General features: G+C 44.2%; 2 protein-coding genes across 2 annotated transcripts; both read left to right on the top strand.

Moving 5' to 3' along the window:
- Positions 1–11,519, top strand: LOC120017754 (catechol O-methyltransferase domain-containing protein 1-like). Its single transcript, XM_038960721.1, has 7 exons — positions 1–131; positions 2,217–2,338; positions 5,040–5,145; positions 5,309–5,427; positions 7,055–7,109; positions 7,196–7,329; positions 11,221–11,519. Exons 1-7 carry the CDS (start codon positions 77–79, stop codon positions 11,371–11,373), a joined length of 744 nt encoding a protein of 247 aa, XP_038816649.1. The 5' UTR covers positions 1–76; the 3' UTR covers positions 11,374–11,519.
- Positions 11,520–12,913: 1,394 nt separating this feature from the next.
- LOC120017751 (neurofilament heavy polypeptide-like) lies at positions 12,914–20,662 on the top strand. Its single transcript, XM_038960716.1, has 3 exons — positions 12,914–15,493; positions 15,760–15,884; positions 16,357–20,662. Exons 1-3 carry the CDS (start codon positions 14,465–14,467, stop codon positions 20,276–20,278), a joined length of 5,076 nt encoding a protein of 1,691 aa, XP_038816644.1. The 5' UTR covers positions 12,914–14,464; the 3' UTR covers positions 20,279–20,662.
- The last annotated feature ends 555 nt before the right edge of the window (positions 20,663–21,217 follow it).

Here is a 21,217-nt window from a genome sequence, read left to right as displayed (position 1 = left end):
AAATAGTAGACCCACATTCCCTCAATACAGTCTCTTTGGTGTTCACTCTATATAGCTGAATAGACACACTTCCAAAATGGCTCCAGATATCAAGATGTATTTCTGCATTCAGCTTGTTCTTGCACTAACAGGTAAATATCTCGCTGTGCAATTTTTCCATTAGAGAGGAGAAAATTGTTTTTATTTAACCTTTATTTAACTAGGCAAGTCAGTTGAGAACAAATTCGTATTTACAATGACAGCCTACCGGGGAACAGTGGGTTAACTGCCTTGTTCAGGGGCAGAATGACAGATTTTTACCTTGTCAGCTCGGGGATTCGATCCAGCAACCTTTCGGCTCTAACCACTAGGCTACAGTACCTGCTGACGAGGGGGGAGACTTAGGCTCGGGGGCCTCATTTATAAACATTTACATACATACAAAATATACCCCAAAATGTGCGTGCACCAGTTTTCACACAAAAGTTAGGATTTATAAAAACTGAACTTGACTTGAAAATGTGCTCACCTTCCAGCAAACTTTAGACTGTGTATGCACTTTCTAGTGGTTGAAGTTTTGCATTGCAAGTAGATTAGTATGTTGTGCATGTGGGGGATATACTGGACACGCTTGTTCATAACAATAAACAGGTTAATAAGATGCAATCATTTGCTGTTAGTGAGAAGAGAGAAAATCTATTTATCTTTGCATTTTAAAATAATTAGAAATAGGCATCTATTTTCTAGGCTATTATTTATTTAATTTCCATGATCATTGCATAATAAATTCCTGACCTTTTCTGTGATGGTTTCATACTCACCAGGTTGCTAGCACATAGTCCTAGAACAAGTACTGTATACTATTTGTCCCATATCTCGTTTAATTGCACCCACTTCATAGTAGTAAATAGACAAGTTATTTGACTCTAAATCATCCGATCCAGAGCTCAGATCCAGAGCACAGTTTATTAACGGTGGCACAGACGGTTGTAGGTTACTTCTGTAGTTTTCCTCTGAATACTGTCATTTCACATTTCTCTAGTAGACAATATTGCGTTTATACACATAATACATATTTTCAGAACCATTGCAGAATAAATTCTTAAACTGTTTTGGCCATGATGGGTTCATATTCCCGAAGTAGCCACAGACTACAAACAATTACCATGCACATCTCTCATTTAACTGGGCCTATTAGATACGCTATTAATTCAAGTATTTTGCTCTATGCACAGAAAGGAATCTGGTTTATAACATACAGTAGAATTTAACAGGTGAACAGACATATGACATTTTGCATTGAAGTGTGTAAGTTATGGCCATCACTGTGAGTAGACAATGTTCTAGAATTTACGCAGTGCAGCAGCGTAGGTTGGAGAAAAAGTAAATGCAAAACATTAGGTCCTATTGAATTCAAACGGTCTGTTTACAGGTCCACAGCTATTTGCCTTTGTTGTTGTCTTACATAAACTTTTTGTCTGTCAGATAGCCACGGCCTACAGCAAATGTCACTGCAAAGGTTAAACATTCTGTCATCACCTTCAAAGACATTTGATCAAGTTCTGATTAGTAAATAGGAAACATACATATGCATGCCATGCACCAGGTTTAGTGTGCAATTCACGCAATGGCTATAAATGAGGCCCCAGGATTGCAACAACTATCTCGCCAGTCACTTTTTCAAATGATGTGGTTAATAAGAGTTGGCTGTTAAGAAGCACTTAGCTAGCACGCTAGCAATCGCTGCAAACGTAGATAGACCGCTAACCAACAAGAAAGAGTGTCAAAACAGAGCCTCCACACAACGTGGTTTACAAGCTGCAAAGGCAAGTCTGCATGCTGGACATCAGGGGCAGCCAGAGCAGCTTGACCCCACATGGAACTCTGAGGTGGTAGATCGTTTGAATATCCAAGTGCATGCACATCTCATTGGCTGAGCTGGCAAAATCAGCTGTTTTTGACCAGTAAGCCCACACCATTCTGTTTTTTCCTTACAGGCCAAACAAGGGCACAGACTCAGAGAATATCCATCTTTTAAACATCTTTAAGCACTGCAATTTCTTATCCTGATGTTGACAGTAAAGAATTCTTTACAAAGGTTAACTTGCTAAATCCTGAACCCGCTGTAATCAATATTTGCCATGGTTGCGAACACGGCTTTGGGGCTGACAATTAAAATGACGTTTAGATGGGTTACCATGCAAAACTAAATTTGTAACTGATGTTTTTTTGGTCAGGCACAGGAATTGGATCTGCCCTGCCAGGTAAGAGCCACAGTGGAGGGAAGAACGACCCAGTGCTGCAGTATGTCGTGAACAACTCACTGAGAGAACATCCTGTCATGACCAAACTCAGACTGGTAAGGCTGGACTGGGTTAGAGCCAGGGTTAGGGTTGTGGTTGTTTTTGAGGCTAGTGTTAGGGTTGAACCGGGATGAGGACATGAAACTAGGGCTAGGGTTGGACTGGTAAGACTGGACTGGGTTAGAGCCAGGATTAGGGTTGAGGTTGAGGCTAGTGTTAGGGTTGAACCGGGATGAGGACATGAAACTAGGGCTAGGGTTGGACTGGTAAGACTGGACTGGGTTAGAGCCAGGATTAGGTTTGAGGTTGAGGCTAGTGTTAGGGTTGAACCGGGATGAGGACATGAAACTAGGGCTAGGGTTGGACTGGTAAGACTGGACTGGGTTAGAGCCAGGATTAGGGTTGAGGTTGAGGCTAGTGTTAGGGTTGAACCGGGATGAGGACATGAAACTAGGGCTAGGGTTGGACTGGTAAGACTGGACTGGGTTAGAGCCAGGATTAGGGTTGAGGTTGAGGCTAGTGTTAGGGTTGAACCGGGATGAGGACATGAAACTAGGGCTAGGGTTGGACTGGTAAGACTGGACTGGGTTAGAGCCAGGATTAGGTTTGAGGTTGAGGCTAGTGTTAGGGTTGAACCGGGATGAGGACATGAAACTAGGGCTAGGGTTGGACTGGTAAGACTGGACTCGGTTAGAGCCAGGATTAGGGTTGAGGTTGAGGCTAGTGTTAGGGTTGAACCGGGATGAGGACATGAAACTAGGGCTAGGGTTGGACTGGTAAAACTGGACTGGGTTAGAGCCAGGATTAGGTTTGAGGTTGAGGCTAGTGTTAGGGTTGAACCGGGATGAGGACATGAAACTAGGGCTAGGGTTGGACTGGTAAGACTGGACTGGGTTAGAGCCAGGATTAGGGTTGAGGTTGAGGCTAGTGTTAGGTTTGAACCGGGATGAGGACATGAAACTAGGGCTAGGGTTGGACTGGTAAGACTGGACTGGGTTAGAGCCAGGATTAGGGTTGAGGTTGAGGCTAGTGTTAGGGTTGAACCGGGATGAGGACATGAAACTAGGGCTAGGGTTGGACTGGTAAGACTGGACTGGGTTAGAGCCAGGATTAGGGTTGAGGTTGAGGCTAGTGTTAGGGTTGAACCGGGATGAGGACATGAAACTAGGGCTAGGGTTGGACTGGTAAGACTGGACTGGGTTAGAGCCAGGATTAGGGTTGAGGTTGAGGCTAGTGTTAGGGTTGAACCGGGATGAGGACATGAAACTAGGGCTAGGGTTGGACTGGTAAGACTGGACTGGGTTAGAGCCAGGATTAGGGTTGAGGTTGAGGCTAGTGTTAGGGTTGAACCGGGATGAGGACATGAAACTAGGGCTAGGGTTGGACTGGTAAGACTGGGGAGAACCAGGGTGTTTATGAGATGAAAAGCAGGAATGTACTGTACATACAAACCAGATGTGTACAGAGAGACACTGGTTTTCTACAGTATCATGACAGTTCAATAGGCTACTATAACCACTAGAGGTCAGCACAGTACTATACAAACACTGTACTGAGAAGCTGCAGTCAGCAATACGGCGTAATTACATTGTTCGATTAGATTATGTCATAAAAAAGTCATGTTTTAGTCTTTTTTTGTCGATGTTTGAAATCAAACAACATCATTCTGATTTTGTGTTAAACGCTCTGTAACAAAGCTTTCTTAGTGTCCAACAAGCTTTTTCAACCCTTAACCTTGTTCTGAACACCTCCACAACAAAGGTCATGTATGGCAAGACGGTACACTGTCCTTCTCTCAGCACAAATCAAAGCTGCAGGCTAAAGTTAAATCTAGACTTTGTTTCCTCTATCGTAATCGCTCCTCTTTCACCCCAGCTGCCAAACTAACCCTGTTTCAGATGACCATCCTACCCAGGCTAGATTATGGAGATGTAATTGATAGATCGGCAGGTAAGGGTGCTCTCGCTAGAGGTTCTTTACCATTCGGCCATCAGATGTGCCACCAATGCTCCTTATAGAACACATCACTGCACTCTATACTCCTCTGTAAACTGGTCATCTCTGTATACCCGTCGCAAGACCCACTGGTTGATGCTTATTTATAAAACCCTCTTAGGCCTCACTCCCCCCTATCTGAGATATCTACTGCAGCCCTCATCCACCACATACAACACCCATTCTGCCAGTCACATTCTGTTAAAGGTCCCCAAAGCACACAAATGCCTGGGTCGCTCGTCTTTCAGTTCGCTGCAGCTAGCGACTGGTACGAGCTGCAACAAACACTCAAACTAGACACTTCTATCTCAATCTCTTCATTCAACACTCAATCATGGACACTCTTACTGACAGTTGTGGCTGCTTTGCGTGATGTATTGTTGTCTTTACCTTCTTGCCTTTTGTGCTGTTGTCTGTGCCCAATAATGTTTGTACCATGTTTTGTGCTGCTACCATGTTGTGTTGTTGTCATGATGTGTTGCTACCATGCTGTGTTGTCATGTGTTGCTGCCTTCCTATGTTGTTGTCTTAGGTCTCTCTTCATGCAGTGTTGTGTTGTCTCTCTTGTCGTGATGTGTGCTTTGTCCTATATTTACAAAAATGTAAAAATGTAATATAAATCCCAGTCTCCGTCCCCGCAGGAGGCCTTTTGCCTTTTGGTAGGCCATCATTGAATTTTTGTTCTTAATTTGTTATTAACTGGTTTACCTAGTTAAATAAAGGTTAAATAAAATAAAAAATTCTCCTTCCTTCATGTTGCAGAAAACCCTTGAGGACCCATGGAGCATCATGCTGGTTGCTAGTGAACAAGCACAACTGATGGCAAATCTGGCCAAACTGATCAATGCCAGCAAAACCATTGAAATTGGTATGTAATGATAAAACAAGCTTCATCCTGAAAACATTTAATGTTACTATATTATTTGGAACATCTTTCATTGTGCCAATCTTTTCAACATTCACTAATTCTGAATGAACTGCCCTCATTCTAATATCAGAAGAGACTAATGTTAATATTTTCCTCTCTCCAGGGATGTACACGGGGTACAACACCCTGAACATGGCGTTGGTTGTACCAGAGAGTGGTCAAGTGGTAGCATGTGAAATAGACGACGAATACGTGAACATTGCTAAACCTTTCTTTAAAGAGGTCAGATCAACATTCCGCTAGTCATTCAGCTAGTTTACTAGCTCCAATATTCCTCTAGACAGGAATTAGATCTGTTTGTCCAGTATTGAACCCCAAAACAACATCTAAACCCATTCAACCCGTTGGAATTCAGAAACATTGATTGTCTCTCCAAAAGCTTCAATACAGCATATTCAGTATCTAACTTCTGTCAGTCAGACTTCACAAAGTGCTGTGGGTGGAGTAGTGAGGCCGTCTGCTCAGAAGAAAGTGTCTACGAAAAGGTGCAAAGCCAAGCAGCAGAGAATCCCTACAATGAACGTAATGCCCCCCTCCAAACAGTAGAAATACTACTGTACACAACACAGGTCAACCATTGTGACAGAAAATGGTTGGTATTGTCTGTTAAAAAATTCAAAAGGCACTCGCACATCTGAACAATCTTATTTACAGGTGCATGGCAACAGTTGAACAAAGAAACCGCACACTGCTCTTGATAGTATCACTGATATTTAATAAGGTTACGTATCGGCCTCACGGCCTTCGTCAGAGCTTTTGTGATTTTTTTTAATTTACACCTAGCCCCACCCACATCCGTTCCACACATCAAAGGGGGTTGGAGGCAAAGGAAAAACAAATAAGTGCTACCAAATATAACAATATGCATTGCATAAATATTACAAAAGTGTATAAATAAGACGTATTATACACGTCTGTAAAACCACAATGAGGACATAGCAAGTTTTCATTAGTCATTGGGTACATCGTACGGAAAACATCAGAGTAGGCACATAGGCACACATATTCAAATATTCAAATTCACAACATAACATACATAGGCATTTCATCATTAAGTCCTTTAGGAAATAATGTCTGGAGGGTGAAAATCCCAAAACATTCTCTTTTACTCAGACTATTATTAATATCACCTCCCCTGTCTGATATCTTAACTTTCTCTATGCCACAAAATATAAAGGTAGAAATGTCATGCTTTAGGTCATTGAAATGTACTGCGACTGGATAATCCCTGTCGTTTCGCCTGATTGAACTTTTATGTTCACTAATTCTCTGTTTGAGAGAGCGGGATGATTTACCGACATAGCTGAGCCCACATGGACATTTAATAATGTAAATAACATGGGTGGTGGAACACCTAATAATGTCATTTATTTGGAACCGTTTTCCTGTGTGTGGGTGGCAGAAATATTCACACTTTCACACAATATTCACACACATTTTCTTTTGTGGCTGGCAGTTGGCATGAACCAATTTATCGCGTAAATTCCTCTCCTATACACAATAAGTGAGTGATTTTTAAATTCAGCCGGCAAAGCTGGGTCTGATGATAAAATATACCAGTGTTTCTTGACCACACCTCCCACTTTTCGTGAATTCAAAGTATATGTGGTTGTGAACATTACGGAGTGTTCTTTAGCTTAAGCGGGTCTTTTTTGTAACAGTTCATCTCGTGTTTTTCCCAATGCCAAATTAAGAGCTTCTTAAAAAAAATGGTTGGTATTATCTGCTTCAAACAATCTAAACTCGAAATCAAGTCAACATTTTATTTAAAGCACATTGAAACATTTAAATGGACTTAACAGTACAGATGCCTAGACTAACTACCCTTGTCATCCTTTCTCTTTTCTAGGCCGGAGTCGAGGATAAAATTAATGTCCGTCTTCAAATGTGTATAAAAACACTGGGTAGGTGACTGATTTTAAAGAACCCAAACACGATTCCGTTGTGAAACGGGTGAATCCTTTTCAACGTGATCTTTTGTTTGTCCTAGATGAGTTGATAGCTGCTGGGGAAGCTGGCACCTATGACTTTGTGTTCATCGATGCGGACAAACGGAACTATGACAGATATTACGAGAAGTCTCTTGAGCTTGTGAGACAAGGGGGCATCATTGCCATCGATAATGTGAGTAGCCTATGCCCAAACTTTTATTCCTACAAGCGAGTCGTGATTTTGAATATGATTTGAATAATGCCAGCATGCAATCGATTTGATCTAATAAGCTAACTAAGGTAAAGATGCATGAAAAGATAGGCCTACATATAAAACACAGAGAAAGATTTATTTATACATTTTTTATTTAACCTTTATTTAACCAGGTAGGCTAGTTGAGAACAAGTTCTCATTTACAACTGCGACCTGGCCAAGATTAAGCAAAGAAGTTCGACACATGGAACAACACAGGGTTACACATGGAATAAACAAACATACAATCAAAAATACAGTAGAAAAATCTATATACAACATGTGCAAATGAGGTAGGATAAGAGAGGTAAGGCAATAAATATGCCATGGTGGCGAAGTAATTACAATATAGCAATTAAACACTGGAATGGTAGGGTGTACAGAAGATGAATGTGCAAGTAGAGATACTGGGGTGCAAAGGAATAAGATAAATAAATAAATACAGTATGGGGATGAGGTAGATTGGATGGGCAAATTACAGATGAGCTATGTACAGGTGCAGTGATCTGTGAGCTGCTCTGACAGCTGGTGCTTAAAGCTAGTGAGGGAGGTAAGAGTCTCCAGCTTCAGAGATTTTTGCAGTTCGTTCCAGTCATTGGCAGCAGAGAGCTGGAAAGAGAGGCGGCCAAAGGAGGAATTAGCTTTGGGGGTGACCTGCTGGAGCGCGTGCTACAAGTGGGTGCTGCTATGGTGACCAGTGAGCTGAGATAAGGCGGGGCTTTACCTAGCAGAGACTTGTAGATGACCTGGAGCCAGTTGGTTTGGCAACGAGTATGAAGCGATGGCCAGCCAACGAGAGCGTACAGGTCGCAGTGGTGGGTAATATATGGGGCTTTGGTGACAAAACGGATGGCACTGTGATAAACTGCATCCAAATTGTTGAGTAGAATGTTGGAGGCTATTTTATAGATGACATCGCCAAAGTCGAGGATCGGTAGGGTGGTCAGTTTTACGAGGGTATGTTTGGCTGCATGAGTGAAGGATGCTTTGTTGCGAAATAGGATGCCGATTCTAGATTTAATTTTGGATTGGAGATGCTTAATGTGAGTCTGGAAGGAGAGTTTACAGTCTAGTCAGACACCTAGGTATTTGTAGTTGTCCACATATTCTAAGTCAGAACTGTCCAGAGTAGTGATGCTGGACGGGCGGGCATGTGCGGGCAGTGATCGGTTGAAGAGCATGCACTTAGTTTTACTTGCATTTAAGAGCAGTTGGAGGCCACGGAAGGAGAGCTGTATGACATTGAAGCACGTCTGGAGGTTAGTTAACACAGTGTCCAAAGAAGGGCCAGAATGGTGTCGTCTGCGTAGAGATGGATCAGAGAATCACCAGCAGCGAGAGCGACATCATTGATGTATACCGAGAAGAGAGTTGGCCAGAGAATTGAACCCTGTGGCACCCCCATAGAGACTGCAAGAGGTCCGGACAACAGGCCCTCCGATTTGACACACTGAACTCTATCAGAGAAGTAGTTGGTGAACCAGGCGAGGCAGTCATTTGAGAAACCAAGGCTGTTGAGTCTGCCAATAAGAATGTGGTGATTGACAGAGTCGAAAGCCTTGGCCAGGTCGATGAATACGGCTGCACAGTAATGTCTCTTATTGATGGCAGTTATGATATCGTTTATGACCTTGAGCGTGGCTGAGGTGCACCCATGACCAGCTCTGAAACCAGATTGCATAGCGCAGAAGGTACGGTGGGATTCGAAGTGGTCGGTAATCTGTTTGTTGACTTGGCTTTCGAAGACCTTAGAAAGGCAGGGTAGGATAGATATAGGTCTGTAGCATAATGGGTCTAGAGTGTCTTCCCCTTTGAAGAGAGGGATGACCACGGCAGCTTTCCAATCTTTGGGAAACCTATCACCTCTGTCCTCAGTCTGAGCCTCTCTCCTCACCTGTCTCCCACTTCACCTCACTCCTCCAATCTGTCTATCTGATTACCCTTCCTTGACCTGTCTATCACCTGTCTATCTGATTACCCTTCCTTGACCTGTCTATCACCTGTCTATCTAATTATCCTTCCTTGACCTGTTTATCACCTGTCTATCACCTGTCTATCTAATTATCCTTCCTTGACCTGTTATCACCTGTCTATCTAATTACCCTTCCTTGACCTGTCTATCACCTGTCTATCTAATTACCCTTCCTTGACCTGTTATCACCTGTCTATCTAATTACCCTTCCTTGACCTGTCTATCACCTGTCTATCTAATTACCCTTCCTTGACCTGTTATCACCTGTCTATCTAATTACCCTTCCTTGACCTGTCTATCACCTGTCTATCTAATTATCCTTCCTTGACCTGTTTATCACCTGTCTATCTAATTATCCTTCCTGTGATCACCTGTCTATCACCTGTCTATCTAATTATCCTTCCTTGACCTGTTTATCACCTGTCTATCACCTGTCTATCTAATTATCCTTCCTTGACCTGTTTATCACCTGTTTATCACCTGTCTATCTAATTATCCTTCCTTGACCTGTTTATCACCTGTCTATCTAATTACCCTTCCTTGACCTGTTTATCACCTGTCTATCACCTGTCTATCTAATTATCCTTCCTTGACCTGTTTATCACCTGTCTATCACCTGTCTATCTAATTACCCTTCCTTGACCTGTCTATCACCTGTCTATCTAATTACCTTTCCTTGAGCTGCCTATCACCTGTCTATCTAATTACCCTTCCTTGACCTGTTTATCACCTGTCTATCACCTGTCTATCTAATTACCCTTCCTTGACCTGTCTATCACCTGTCTATCTAATTACCCTTCCTTGACCTGTCTATCACCTGTCTATCTAATTACCCTTCCTTGACCTGTTTATCACCTGTCTATCTGATTACCCTTCCTTGACCTGTCTATCACCTGTCTATCTAATTACCCTTCCTTGACCTGTCTATCACCTGTCTATCTAATTACACTTCCTTGACCTGTTTATCACCTGTCTATCTAATTATCCTTCCTTGAACAGTTTATCACCTGTCTATCTAATTACACTTCCTTGACCTGTTTATCACCTGTCTATCTAATTACCCTTCCTTGACCTGTCTATCACCAGTCTATCTAATTACCCTTCCTTGACCTGTCTATCACCTGTCTATCTAATTACCCTTCCTTGACCTGTCTATCACCTGTCTATCTAATTACCCTTCCTTGACCTGTCTATCACCTGTCTATCTAATTATCCTTCCTTGACCTGTTTATCACCTGTTTATCACCTGTCTATCTAATTACCCTTCCTTGACCTGTCTATCACCTGTCTATCTAATTACCCTTCCTTGACCTGTCTATCACCTGTCTATCTAATTACCCTTCCTTGACCTATCTATCACCTGTCTATCTAATTACCCTTCCTTGACCTGTCTATCACCTGTCTATCTAATTACCCTTCCTTGACCTGTCTATCACCTGTCTATCTAATTACCCTTCCTTGACCTATCTATCACCTGTCTATCTAATTACCCTTCCTTGAGCTGTCTATCACCTGTCTATCTGATTACCCTTCCTTGACCTGTCTATCACCTGTCTATCTAATTACCCTTCCTTGACCTGTCTATCACCTGTCTATCTAATTATCCTTCCTTGACCTGTTTATCACCTGTCTATCACCTGTCTATCTAATTATCCTTCCTTGACCTGTTTATCACCTGTCTATCACCTGTCTATCTAATTATCCTTCCTTGACCTGTCTATCACCTGTCTATCTGATTACCCTTCCTTGACCTGTTTATCACCTGTCTATCTAATTACACTTCCTTGACCTGTCTTTCTGACCTTCTGACCACAGGATACCTCACCTGTATCTCTGATCCCCCCACCTTCTCCCCCCAGGTACTCTGGAGTGGTAAAGTGGTGGACCCTGCTCCTGATGACCTGACCTCCCAGACTCTGGACAAGCTCAACAAGAAACTCCACACGGATCAGAGGATCGATCTGAGCATGCTCACTGTGGGCGACGGACTCACCCTGGCCATCAAACGCTAACGATAACCCATGCTAACTCATACTAACCTGTGATGACAAATGCTTAACCCATGCTTACTCCAAACCCACTGTGATTTATTGGGGATTTATTTGAGATGTGGTAAACATGAAGGGCTGGAATAAATAGATGCTATTTTCAACAAGTACTGTACGTGTACGAGTGAGATTCACTTTTTACTTGAAATTCGAAAGCATGTCAGCCTCTGTCTCAGTAAGAGCTAAATAACTACCTTTCACTCCCAGAGATTGTAGTTTTTTTCAGGGTGTGACTAAAATAATTGTTTATTAGATTTCAATTGAGTACTGGCTTAACTGAATGACAACAGAATACCATGTGGTAGTTTTGGGGTAGGCCTCGTCTCAGAGGAATGCTCCACAGAACCAGATGCTGATAACAGATTGCTCTATGCTGGACAGCTGGCATCGAAACCCTCCAGCTGGGAGAAGAGGGATGCGATGACGGCTCTCCAGGTTACATGCTGGTGGAGAGGTGGGAGGTCTTTGGAAGACTTTTGCTCCAAAATATCAAGTGAGACACAAGGGGTGAGTTGACATACTCCCCTGGATTTATGCCCATTGGTTGACAGAAAGGGAAGTGATTATGGCACGAGTGAGACTGTAGGTTCTGATTTATTTTTATGTGTGTGTACATGCGTTCGTGCAAGTTGAAAAAACATGTTGACTCAACCTGCTTGTAGAGAAACGTCAATGCCATCCTTTGTCATGTTGACAAAACGGTTTATGACTCTGTCATACAGTATTCACTTGTATTTTTTGTTGTCCATGGCCACCTGGCTACAATGCTTGCTCACTAGCCTAACTGTGATAGTTAACATTTGCCTTCTACATCTAGCTACATATTAAACTTCCGTCCTCTGGCCTGGGGCACAACAATGTATGCATTTTTGGTTAGATCAGAATCGCTATTATAATCATTGGCTAGTACTGGAATTGAGTAAAACCACAAGACCAACTCCCTATCTCCATCCATGGCTAATTTAGGAAAGGGTCAATTGTAGCTAGCTAGCTACAACAACACAACAGAAAAGCAACTATTCAAGGGGTTTCGGAAAATGATGTATTGCTCTCAATGTGATATGACTGGAGTGAAACCAAATGCAAACTGGCTTCCCTTAACATTTTTTTTTGGTGCTCCAGGACCATTCACAGTTGAGCTCACACATCACAATGCCACAGATGTCTCAAGTTTTTGGGGAGCGTGCAATTGGCATGCTGACTGCAGGAATGTCCACCAGAGCTGTTGCCAGATAATTGAATGTTCATTTATCTAACATAAGCCGCCTCCAACATCGTTTAGAGAATTTGGCAGTACGTCCAATCGGCCTCACAACCGCAGACCACGTGTAACCACGCCAGCCCAAGACCTCCACATCCGGTTTCTTCACCTGCGGGATCGTCTGAGACCAGCCACCCGGACAGCTGATGAAACTATGGGTTTGCACAACCAAAGCATTTTTGCACAAACTGTCAAAAACAGTCTCAGGGAAGCTCATCTGCGTGCTCGTCGTCCGCACCAGGGTCTTGACCTGACTGCAGTTTGGCAACGTAACCGACTTCAGTGGGCCGAATGCTCACCTTTGATGGCCACTGGCACGCTGGAGAAGTGTGCTCTTCACGGATAAATCCCGGTTTCAACCGTACCGGGCAGACAGCAGACAGCATGTATGACATTGTGTGGGCGAGTGGTTTGCTCATGTCAACGGTGTGAACAGAGTGTTTCAGCATGATAATTCACAGCCCCATGTCGCAAGGATCTGTACACAATTCCTGGAAGCTAAAAATGGCCCAGTTCTTCCATGGCATGCATGACACAACTGTGAAAAGCATTGGAATCAACATGTGCCAGCATCCCTGTGGAACGCTTTCAACTTGAGTGCAACGCAATATTAGGAAGTTGTGTACAGTCAGTGTATCTACTGAGTAACTTTCACCTGATCTAAAAGCACTTTCTCAACACTTTTTTTGCATAGGGGGTGGGGTGAGGGCAGTTAGGGGTTACATATTACAATACCCCGAAATTATAAAAATGTTGAATGTGAAATGTGTTAAAATATGTGAATCACTGTGTATCCTTTTCTAACAAACATCTATCAAGTGACATGGAGTTAATGTAGTACTTGTTTTAGTGGTGATACACAATTTTACTGAGACATTGTTTAGTCACATTTTCTATTTACTAATCTCTCTATAGAGGTTTTCACGTCTGATTAAAAAGAGTAAATATCATATTCTGATATCATATTCACATTATTCACTGAAATACATCATTGATTTCTATGAGCAACCTACCGTATACTGTGAGGTGTAAATGAAAGCTGTATCACTGGAACACATCCAGGCCAACCCTTTTCAGACAGCCTGTCTCCGCCAAGCCAAGCAGACCCATGCATTTTCCTCATGTAGACATTTGTAAAAAGGTGCAAGATTAAAGAGCAATTCCACCCGTTTTCAACCTAATTTTCACTGGTTTCGTGCTGGAGATGATGTATATGAGGTTGAAAAGTGTTTGAAATGCCCTTGAAAAGTGCTGCTTGACTGAGAAATGGGAGCAGTTATGTCTAGGCTTAGGGTCATTCTTACATGACTATTTTACACTTGCATTACAGTCTCTTATATACAGTAATATACAGTTATATTACAAGGCAAGGACATTCAGCCAAACCAGAATCTGCGGCCCCTTTCTATAATATATAAAAAATCATCCAAACAAGGAAAGATATAGCCCCTTGGATAAAACAATAGTTTGACCACCTGACAATGTATTAAATACATATGACTTGTAATTTTGAGGTGTCATTGTAGACTGCTGGCGTTTCAAAGTGAAATGATCTCCTATGCGTCAATGCTGTCTGAGACAAAACGATGAGGGAGAGAAAGAGATGGAGAGAGAGAGAGAACACAGGTGAGGACGTGCGCGTTGGCAGACAGTCAAGCCTACAGCTGATTCTATACAGTTTCAGCACTATGGACAGTTCCATTCTGCAGCGCGAGCAGACAGAGGGAGTATAAAAGGTAGGAGCCGCGCTCCTTATCCTGCACACACACACACGGCTGAGTTTACTGAGGCAATATGAGCCACAGAATGGACTATCGTTCAGGTTCTCCGCATAGGGGACCTCAAGCTGGGTATTCCTGCTATCAACCCAAACTGACCGGATCCCCCTCTGCGTCCAGGACCGTTGGCTTTGAGTCGACTATTGCATATATGAACAGAGGCTATGCGACGACGCTGAAGAGCGAATTCGGATCCGTTCCGAGATCATCGGAGAGCCTTTTCGATTTATCAGACCCATTTACCGGGGTGTTGACGAAAATGAATGAGAAAGAACTGCTCCATGGGCTGAACGACCGTTTCGCCGGATTCATAGAGAAGGTGCGTCATTTGGAGCATCAAAATGAATTGTTTGAGAAGGAAATCGAGGAAATCAAACTAAAGGCACAATCCCCTGCGTCTCTGGCCCAGGAGCACGAGACGGAGCTCATGGACCTGAGGAACCTAGTTCATGACATCACCCTTCAGAAGCGTCAGATCGAGATAGAGCATCAGAACCTGGAGGAAGATTTCCTCACCTTGAGAGACAAGTACGAGCAGGAGGCACGTGACCGCTCGGATGCAGAGAATGGCATCCTTGTGCTGAAAAAGGACGCCAACGATGCATACCTCGCCAAACTTCAGTTGGACGAGAAAGCGCAGTCTCTGGTGGACGAGATCCACTTCCTGAAGAAGAACCATGAGGACGAGGTATCAGAAATGGTGGCCCAGATCCAAGAGGCTCAAGTAACGGTCAAGGCGCACGACTTTGGCAAACCTGACATCACTGCGGCTCTCCGGGACATCCGTGTGCAGTTAGAAGGTCACGCCACCTCCGACTTTCAGCAGGCCGAGGAGGGCTTCCGTATCCAGTTCGCAAAGTTAACCAAAGCGGCAGAGAGCAACAGAGAGGTGCTGAAGGCGACCCAGCAGGAGATCCAGGAGAATAGAAGGCGCCTGCAGGGGAAAACAATTGAACTGGACTGTGGGAAAGGAATGAGAAAGGCCCTGGAAAAACAACTACAAGAGCTGGAGGAGTGTCACTATGCGGAAATGATTCATTACCAGGTAGACTGTGGTTTATTTTGTACCTCTAACAATTGTAAGTAAACATACACATTTTTATGATTCATATTTGTATTCAGGGCTATGCTGTAGGTGTAGGCCACAAATATAGGCCCCATGTGAACTATTTCATGATTGGAACATAATTTCCTCATATAGGCCTATAGGGGTAGAACACTATTTCCCCCCCCTAAATTTCTCCTTGTTGTCATACCAACCAAAGTGGCTGGTTGACCCTATTATTGACTCGTGTGTGCTTTTCTGTCCAGGACACTATCAGGCAGCTGGAGAATGAGCTGACCAATGCTAAACTAGACATGTCTGGCTACCTGAGGGAGTACCAGGACCTGCTGAATGTCAAAATGGCTTTGGATGTGGAGATTCTCTCTTACAGGTAAGAGACATCAACTCTCTCCCATATATAAAATCATTGACTGAGGAAAATACCATATAGTTTATAGTGTGTTCCTGGATCTATTTCTGAGGATAACCAGGGTGTGCTAGCCCAGCGCTAACACATCTGATTCAACTTAGTGCTGTGTTAGAGCAAAACTGTGCAAAAGTGTCATAGCGATGGTGAGAGATTACTACAAAACACAGTCAATGGTAAACAAATGAAACAGTAGACATTTTATTCAAATAGTTTGATTTCATATTTAACATCAAATGAACATAGACCACATCACAACACAGAATGACACTTTAATCATGATATGGATATTCAGACATATCCACACACACTGTTCTCACGAGCTGACATGGATGTGTGCAGCGGTGATCAGTCTGGCATTTACGAGGCTAACACATTGGGACATATCCATATTATAGTCATGACGGTAACAACACGTCTCTCTGCCTCCCTATAGGAAACTCCTGGAGGGTGAGGAGTCCCATCTGTACACCATCTCTGACACCCACATCTCCATGCCCTGCATCTACCGCCAGTCCCCCGTCTACACCCTGCCTTGCCTGGCCCGGCAGGGAGGGCCCACACGCAGGTCTGAGCCCCAGTACAAGTTTGTTGAGGAGATCATCACTGAGACCACCAGAGACATGGAGATGTCCGAGATCGAGGAGACAGGCTCCGAGGAGACGGTCGGGGGAGAGGGAGACGAGTTGAGACAGAAGCAGGGAGAAGAGAGTGACAAAGCTGAGAGGAGGAGTGGGGAAGAGGTGGATGAGCAGAAAGAGAAAGATAGAGGTAAAGTGGATGTTGAAGTGGACGCCCCGGAGGAAGAGGGTGAACAGGAGGAAGAGTCTAAGAGACAGCAGATGGTAACATCAGCAGAGGTCGAGGTAAATGGAGATGGAGTTAGCCCTAGCGAGGGAGAAAATGGAGAGGACGGAGAGGATGAAAGAGAGGAGGAAAAGGGGGGTGAGCCAGATGCAATCAAAAAGACAGAGGACATTGACAGAGAAGAAAATACACAAAGTGAAGTCAACTCAGCTGAGGCCACCAGTGAGGGAGAGAAGGAAAAACTGGACACAACAGGGAAGCTAGACAGCGAGATAAAGGAGACATTAGAAAAAGATGACACCCCAAAACATGGCGAATCCCAACCAGAGATTCCCATGAATGGTGACATCTCAACAGAACCCAAAACTTCAGAGTCAGAGGATAGCAAAACAGGAAGTTCAATAAAGGGTGAACCACAGGTCCCCACAGAGGACATCTCCAAAGAACCCAAAAAGGTGTCAGAGGAGAGAGAAAAAGAAAGCCCTTTAAAAGAGAAAAAAGAGGTAGATCTGAAAGAGGAGAGTGTTATCAGCACAACAAGTGAGTGTAAGGAAGAGCCTGTGCAAAAGACTCTTAAAAAGGAGGTGGGTCCAACAGAGCCAGAAGTGAGCAGCAAGGATGATATTGTAAAAAGTGTTGTGCAGAATGAACATAATGGCAGTGAAAAGGTCACAAAAGATGTCTCAATGGGTGAGGAAAAAGGGAAAGAATCTAAGACAAAACCAGACCCCACTGTGACCCCTAAAGAAGAAACATCCCCTAAACCGGACCCCACTGTGACCCCTAAAGAAGAAACATCCCCTAAACCGGACCCCACTGTGACCCCCAAAGAAGAAACATCCCCTAAACCAGACCCCACTGTGACCCCTAAAGAAGAAACATCCCCTAAACCGGACCCCACTGTGACCCCCAAAGAAGAAACATCCCCTAAACCGGACCCCACTGTGACCCCCAAAGAAGAAACAACTCTGCATCCAGAGCCAACTGTCACTCCTAAAGAGGAGACATCCCCACAACAGGAGCCAACCATAACCCCTAAAGAGGAGACATCCCTTAAACCGGACCCCACTGTGACCCCCAAAGAAGAAACATCCCCTAAACCGGACCCCACTGTGACCCCTAAAGAAGAAACATCCCCTAAACCGGACCCCACTGTGACCCCTAAAGAAGAAACATCCCCTAAACCGTACCCCACTGTCACCCCCAAAGAAGAAACATCCCCTAAACCGTACCCCACTGTGACCCCTAAAGAAGAAACAACCCCGCATCCAGAGCCAACTGTCACTCCTAAAGAGGAGACATCCCCAATACCGGACCAATCTGTCACTCCTAAAGAGGAGACATCCCCAATACCGGACCAATCTGTCACTCCTAAAGAGGAGACATCCCCAATACCGGACCAATCTGTCACCCCTAAAGAGGAAATATCCCCACAACAGGAGCCAACTGTAACCTCTAAAGATGAGACATCCCCTAAACCGTACCCCACTGTGACCCTTAAAGAAGAAACATCCCCTAAACCGTACCCCAATGTGACCCCTAAAGAAGAGACATCCCCTAAACCATACCCCACTGTGACCCCTAAAGAAGAGACATCCCCTAAACCAGACCCCACTGTGACCCCTAAAGAAGAAACATCCCCTAAACCGTACCCCACTGTGACCCCGAAAGAAGAAACATCCCCTAAACCGTACCCCACTGTGACCCCCAAAGAAGAAACATCCCCTAAACCGTACCCCACTGTGACCCCCAAAGAAGAAACAATCCCGCATCCAGAGCCAACTGTCACCCCTAAAGAGGAGACATCCCCAATACCGGACCAATCTGTCACCCCTAAAGAAGAAATATCTCCACAACAGGAGCCAACCGTAACCCCTAAAGAAGAGACATCCCCAATACCGGACCAATCTGTCACCCCTAAAGAAGAAATATCCCCACAACAGGAGCCAACCGTAACCCCTAAAGAGGAGACATCCCCTAAACCGTACCCCACTGTCACCCCTAAAGATGAGGCATCCCCTAAACCAGACCCCACTGTGACCCCTAAAGAGGACACATCCCCAATACCGGACCAAACTGTCACCCCTAAAGAAGAAACATCCCCTAAATCGATCCCCACTGTGACCCCTAAAGAGGAGAAATCCCCTAAACAGGGACCAGCAGTCACCCCTAAAGAAGAAACAACCACAAAACCAGACCAAACTGTCACCGCTAAAGAGGAGACATCCCCACAACAGGAGCCAACCGTCACCCCTAAAGAGGAGACATCCCCTAAACCGGACCCCACTGTCACCCCTAAAGAAGAAACATCCCCTAAACCGTACCCCACTGTTGCCCCTAAAGAGGAGACATCCCCACAACAGGAGCCAACCGTAACCCCTAAAGAGGAGACATCCCCTAAACCGGACCCCACTGTCACCCCTAAAGAAGAAACATCCCCTAAACCGTACCCCACTGTTGCCCCTAAAGAGGAGACATCCCCACAACAGGAGCCAACCGTCACCCCTAAAGAAGAGACATCTCCTAAACCGGACCCCACTGTCACCCCTAAAAAAGAAACAACCCTAAAACCGGACCAAACTGTCACCCCTAAAGAGGAGACTTCCCCAAAACCAGTACCAGCAGTCACCCCTAAAGTAGAAACTTCCCCAAAAGCAGAACTAGCAGTCACCACTAAAGTAGAAACTTCCCCAAAACCAGAAACAGCAGTCACCCCTAAAGTAGAAACTTCCCCAAAACCAGAACAAGCAGTCACCCCTAAAGTAGAAACTTCCCCAAAACCAGAAACAGTAGTCATCCCAAAAGTAGAAACTTCCCCAAAACCAGAACTAGCAGTCACCACTAAAGTACAAACTTCCCCAAAACCAGAACCAGCAGTCACCCCTAAATTTGAAACTTCCCCAAAACCAAACTCAACCATCACCCCTAAAGAGGAAATATCCCCTAAACCAGACTCAACCCTCACCCCAGAATCAACGACCACCCCTAAACCATACTCAACCCTCACCCCAGAATCAACGACCACCCCTAAACCAGACTCAACCCTCACCCCAGAATCAACGACCATCCCTAAACCATACTCAACCCTCACCCCAGAATCAACGACCACCCCTAAACCAGACTCAACCCTCACCCCAGAATCAACGACCATCCCTAAACCATACTCAACCCTCACCCCAGAATCAACGACCACCCCTACGGAAGAGAGTGAAACAACGGGCAGTGGTGACAAAGCTAAGACAATCACACCACCAGAGAAACAGATGCCTGCAGTTGCAGAGAGCAAGGACTCCCACAGGGAGGTGCCAGAAAGCAACACAACTCAGGAGAAACAAGAGGAAAGTATGGACAAAGAGCTTGAGAAGGTTACAGATCCCAAAGATGGAACCCCAAAGACAGAGAGTGTGAAAACCAAGGCCTCTGAGTTAAAATCTGAACAAGTTGAGATATCTATTACAAATACATTACCAGTGAAAGAACAGGATGTATCAGCCGTGGGTTTGAAAGATCAGACAGTTGATGAGAAGATAACAGAACAAGATACATTTTAAATAGACGAGAACTGCTTTACAGGAGGTGATGGAGAGAGCAAAGATTACAAAACTGCGAAGAAGACATCAACAGGACAAGCTGCTGAGCCAATCGCAGAGAAGCAAGCTAAACCTAAAATTTGGGACTTAACCTCTTTTTAGAATGACTAGATTTAGAGGTCAGTAGAGGTTTTCTGTAAAACTGCATGGTTAGTGCAAGCCTTTAAAGCAATATGAGAACTGCTCCCCCTTAAAATATTAACTGACGCTTAATATGTAAAGTATCATGATTCGTGACTGTCAATTATGACCAGGGCCGCAACTTTCACTGGGGACGGGGGGGACATGTCCTCCTCCCACATTCTGAAATTGTATTTATGTCCCCCCCAGTTTTATCATTGGAATGTGATACAAAACAAGGCAACGATGTGCTTTAGGACCATGCGGACGCCTCCGAGTGGTCGGGTAGGTTGTTTGGAGTGTTTATCCGACTTTATATATATATATATTTTTACAATAATAATAATGTCCCCCCCACTTCTGAAGCCAAAGTTGCGCCCCTGATTATGAGGCACAATTAATGAACTCCTGCAAGAGAAATGTACTGTAATATTGAATGTAACAAACCAAAAGCTGTATTTTGCTGTATATATTTACTTCTGACCAATGGATGATAATGTGCATAGAGATGATAATGAGAATGGTTGATAATGTGATTTGATCATGCCTGAATGCGCTGAGCAATAAATGCTATTTGAAGAGCACTTCTGTTTCCAGCTATTCTTACATACTGTGCTGTCTTTCACCTGATAAGACGGCATCACATATAGAATTTCTCAGAGTTTCTCCCCTATGTAGAAGCTAGGTGAATTCCAACAGCACTAGGCTGAATTTAAAATATATCTCCCCTTCGCCCGCATCCTATTTCCCCATAACATGGCAGAGACTTGCGGTTAAGCC

This window comes from Salvelinus namaycush, chromosome 22, assembly GCF_016432855.1.
Source record: "Salvelinus namaycush isolate Seneca chromosome 22, SaNama_1.0, whole genome shotgun sequence".
NCBI classification, from domain to species: domain Eukaryota; kingdom Metazoa; phylum Chordata; class Actinopteri; order Salmoniformes; family Salmonidae; genus Salvelinus; species Salvelinus namaycush.
Note: the sequence above shows the minus strand (reverse complement) of the source record. Positions and strands in the feature narration are given on the sequence as shown.